The sequence below is a fragment of the Haliaeetus leucocephalus genome, unplaced genomic scaffold, assembly GCF_000737465.1.
Source record: "Haliaeetus leucocephalus isolate CR32 unplaced genomic scaffold, Haliaeetus_leucocephalus-4.0 Scaffold228, whole genome shotgun sequence".
NCBI lineage: Eukaryota > Metazoa > Chordata > Aves > Accipitriformes > Accipitridae > Haliaeetus > Haliaeetus leucocephalus.
Window position 1 is genome coordinate 21445265 of NW_010972664.1, and position 4062 is coordinate 21449326.

The window sequence follows — 4062 nt, forward strand, 5'->3', positions numbered from 1 at the left end:
CCCCCCCCCAACGCGGGGCCGGAGAGGGGCGAGCGCTCTTATGCAGGTTGCGGGGCGCCGGCGGGAGGGAGGCGAAGAGAGCGGGCCCAGCCGCGGCCCCGAAGCGAGCATGAGAGAGAAGGGCGGAGCGGGGCAGCGGCTGTGGAGAGGAGCCTGGCACCCCCGCGCCCCGCTGGCGCCGGGCGACGCGAAAGCTCCGAGTCCCTCTAACGGGAAAATTAAAAAAATAACCTCCCTCCTCGCCTTTTCACTCATCCTCAGAGCCCGGAGAAAAGGCGCTTTGCCCCCTCCCTCCCGTCCCCCCCAGCACCCCAAGGCCTCTCTCTGTGGTGACTGCCGGTGGCGGGGCCTGGCCCATGGCGTCCCGGCCTTGCGGGTTTTGTCCGGGGTTTTGTCCGCTTTGGTCCTTGCGGACCTGCTGCTGGTGAGGCACCAAACCAGAGGAGCCTTCTCAGAGGCACCTCGGCGTATCTCCTTGTCTGGATGTGAAAAGACAGCTTTGATCGTGAGCTAGGCCGTTGGCAGGAGTTAATCCACTTAACACGTTGGGTCTTGTCAGGCGGAGAGGCCTGATGCAGGTTACGGATTGATAACGGAGCTGACTCGGGTTGTACCATATATGAAGAGGGAACTCGGGATTTGGGATTCCAATTCATCGCCCTTTGGACACAGCTTAATGGCGGTGTAATCAGTAATCGCCTGCTGGAAGAAGCAGCAGCCGTGTTTCATGACAATGAGAAGATTCACAGCCCAAGGGAACTTTTGCCCTGACAAAGTCCGGGCTTAAGAAACAGACTTGCTTCCTTATGATGCATAGAAGAACCCGAAAGAAGGGAGTGGCGATCTTCCACCCGCTTAAAACACTTCATATACCCCCAAATCTCTGTCATCTTAGAGTGGAAGAAACGCAAACGAACCACGCTTGGCTTGTACCAGCCAAGAGCTTAAAAACAATGCGTGAAGCAGTAACAGTGCTGACTTTGAAGGTGTCCAGAATACTGTGGACGAAACCCATGGTGCATTTGTCCTTCCCTTGGCGCTCCTACAAACTCTGGATTTTACCACTACAAATATTTTGAAGTGACAGCTCCCGTTCCCATAAGCAGGGATTTGTCAAGGCTGTGCCCAGCCTTCAAGAAATGGTGTGCCATGGTGGGTGGGAATGAAAAGGTCACCTTCTGTTGGACTTGTCTCATTTGTTCTATAAGTCTCTACGGATTCACAGATGCAACCCCTGATGTGAACCCAGAGATAGCCGTGTAAGAGTAGACACTGTACCAGTACAGTTATTTCAATATAATTTTGCCTGCTCTATAGAGGTTGCACTGTTTCAGCTGGATCGGGATAGTTTGTGGGAGGGTTTATGTAAGCACAAGAGCAAGGTCATCTGGATTTTGCTCTTGCCTCCTGCAGTGCTCTGAGCCTGTGCTCTCCCAAAGTTGTGTCCTGTGAACCAGTTCATTTTTTTCAGGAACTGAGTCTTATGATAGGTTAGTTTGTTCTCATCTTCAGAATTAAAGTTAATAAATACCTTACAAATGCAGTTCAGTCTTGATCAACCACGTAAATAGCATATTTCTCAGTTTGAAGCTTAACAGTCCTGGAGAATTGTGAAGCGATTAAGTGCATGTAGTTACACAGTGCAGCAACTCGTTAATACTTGTATGTGCTTAACTCCATAAACAGGTCAGAGTTTTTGCCAGGCCTCTGCTAGAGGTGGACCACAGCCTTCCTGCTCTTCCTCTCTCCCACCCCAAAGTAATTTTGCTTCAGTAAGTATGCATGATGCACAAGGCAAAGTATAGTGCCATCTAGCTAAATTCTTGGCTGACACGTCGTCCTTTCATTCCTTCTTAAAATCCTGGGAAATTCTAGCCGTAGAAATTAAAGTAATAAAGCAGACCCACTTTACAGTTGAGCAGTGAATGGGCTGGGAATGCCACAGTTAAGACTGTTTATGCAGCAGCTGGTACATGCTGAAGAGGCCATTTGGTGTGAAAAGTAACATATAAGAGGCAATTTTTTTTTTTTTTAAACAGCTTTGGAAGGAGCGTACCAAGTGAAACAAAGGAACGCAGCCTTCTCTTCTGTTGGACTGTCATTTGCACAGAAGAGCTCATGGTAGTAGAAGTTGCTAAGTCCATTACAGTTACAGGGGAGATGAATGGTAAGACATTATCCTCCTGTTACACGACACCATTAAAGGCCATTTCATCATTCAGTTCAGCAAAGATGACATTAGCCATTCAGCCCTGTCTTCGTAAGGTCCTATCAGAAACAGACGGGACCTCGGGAGGGTCACCCCCCTGTTCTCCCATCTTGGGGTAGGATCAGCTATACTTGGTCTACTCCCGATAGCTGTTACTCAAGTCTTTTCTTAAAACCCATACAGGGACGAAGTCTGTGAAATATCATGGAAGTGTCTTCCAGTTCTTTGCTAACCTTGACATTCAAAAGCATTCCCTGACATCTCACCTAGATCTGCCCTGGCTGCCGCAACTGAAGCTAGTGTCCCATCCGCCACAGCGAGATGGGTATGTTCATTTTGGTAGCAGTCTCCACCTGAAGACAGCTAGAGCCTTCCTTCTTAACTGTGCGTAAGGCTTCTGATCTGTCCTTGTAAGTCATGTTTTTGAGGCCTTTAGCTATTTTACTTGCCTCTGGGTTCTTTCCACCTGATCCACCCGTTTTGTGAAAGGCACTGCCCAAACCAGAAGGTACTCCAGCTGAGGCTCCCTCGATGCCACACGGGACAGAGCAATTGCCCCATACTTCACCACCTGTGTCCCTCTGGAGTGCGTGGCTGGGAGGCAGAAGTCGTGGCTGCCGGCTGCATCTCTGTCGCTGGCTCGCCACGTGATTGCGACTTCCCACTCCTCTCTGCTGTACCTCGGTTTCCCCAGCTATAAAACAGAGACAGTCATGTCTCACGTTTGTCAAATGCCTCGAGATCTGTGTATCAATGCCATCATGGGGTGTGCAGAAAGATAGCTGTTTTGTTTTTTTTTAAGAGGAAAATGAGGTATATGGCTTGTGAGAAATAAAAAAATCCACGTGTTATTTTTTAAATTTTGTTTCATTTATTTGGCAGTAATATCCAAACCCCCCTGCTTCAAAAAAATTACAAAATCAAGTAAAATAAGTGCACTAAGGAAACCTACAGAATACTGATAAATTTCACACACGTACAGGAGGGAATATAGAGGGAGGAGTGGGACTTCTTTGTTTGTTGCTTAAATTTGGCTTTTTGGAAAAAACAAAACAAAACAAAACCAAACCTGCCTTCCCTGCCCCTTGCAGTCTGTACAGCAATTGTCCCAGAGGGCAATGGCTGGAATTCAGCACTTCCTTCCCCAGCAGCCAAGTCACCCAGCAGAAGTTAGCGACTGACCAGCCTGCTGCAGGGTACAGTCTGGGCATCGCTCACCGAACGGTTGCCCTTCCCCTCAGTGCGGGGAGGCGAGATGTTTCGGTCCTCTTTGGGTACCGTAGCCCTTAGTGCCGGCATCGCTCTCCACAGCTGTGTTTCCCTTTGAGGGCGGAAGGAGGAAAAGGCTCCGCACGTGGCAGCCCTTTCCGCGGAGGCACGTTCACCGCACTCCTACCCCGCTGCCCCAGGCTATCCTAGGATCTGTTGTATGGCTTGTCAGAGAGCTCAGCTTGCCTTGCCCAAGATAGCAGCTCATCCCTCTGCCGTCAGTGCAAGCGCAAGCTCTGTAAACCTCAAGGCCAGCACTGACCTCTCCAGCTGTCCCCAGCAGCCATCCTTGTAGAGTGCACATCCACAGGAGACAGGAAGGGGACTAGAGAACGTATCGCGTAATGCAGTCTACAGAAGCCCTTCAGCCATGGATTAGCCTCCCCTTCCTGCAGGTGCTCTGCTTCTCCCAGTTGGAGATTTTCCTGACTGGACAATAAGATGTTATCTCCATCCAGGGAAAGCCTTTAAGGCAAGCTGTTGTATTTTCTCTAAGGCACTTTAATGATCCAAGCTGGAAGGAAGCGAGCTGGGAGGCACGAACTACCTTTCAAAGCAGGGTTGGAATAAAGCAACACATTTAT

General features: G+C 49.5%; 1 protein-coding gene across 1 annotated transcript in view; it reads right to left on the reverse strand.

Moving 5' to 3' along the window:
• The window catches only part of LRRC58 (leucine rich repeat containing 58), an 18047-nt gene extending 14539 nt beyond the window's left edge, over positions 1 to 3508 (reverse strand). Inside the window, exons 1-2 of the mRNA XM_010567680.1 lie at positions 3428 to 3508; positions 2712 to 2903 (exon numbers count right to left, since the gene is read on the reverse strand). Of these exons, the coding sequence (XP_010565982.1) occupies positions 2712 to 2903; positions 3428 to 3508 (273 nt within the window). The remainder of the gene's footprint in view (positions 1 to 2711; positions 2904 to 3427) is intronic.
• Positions 3509 to 4062: the final 554 nt, after the last annotated feature.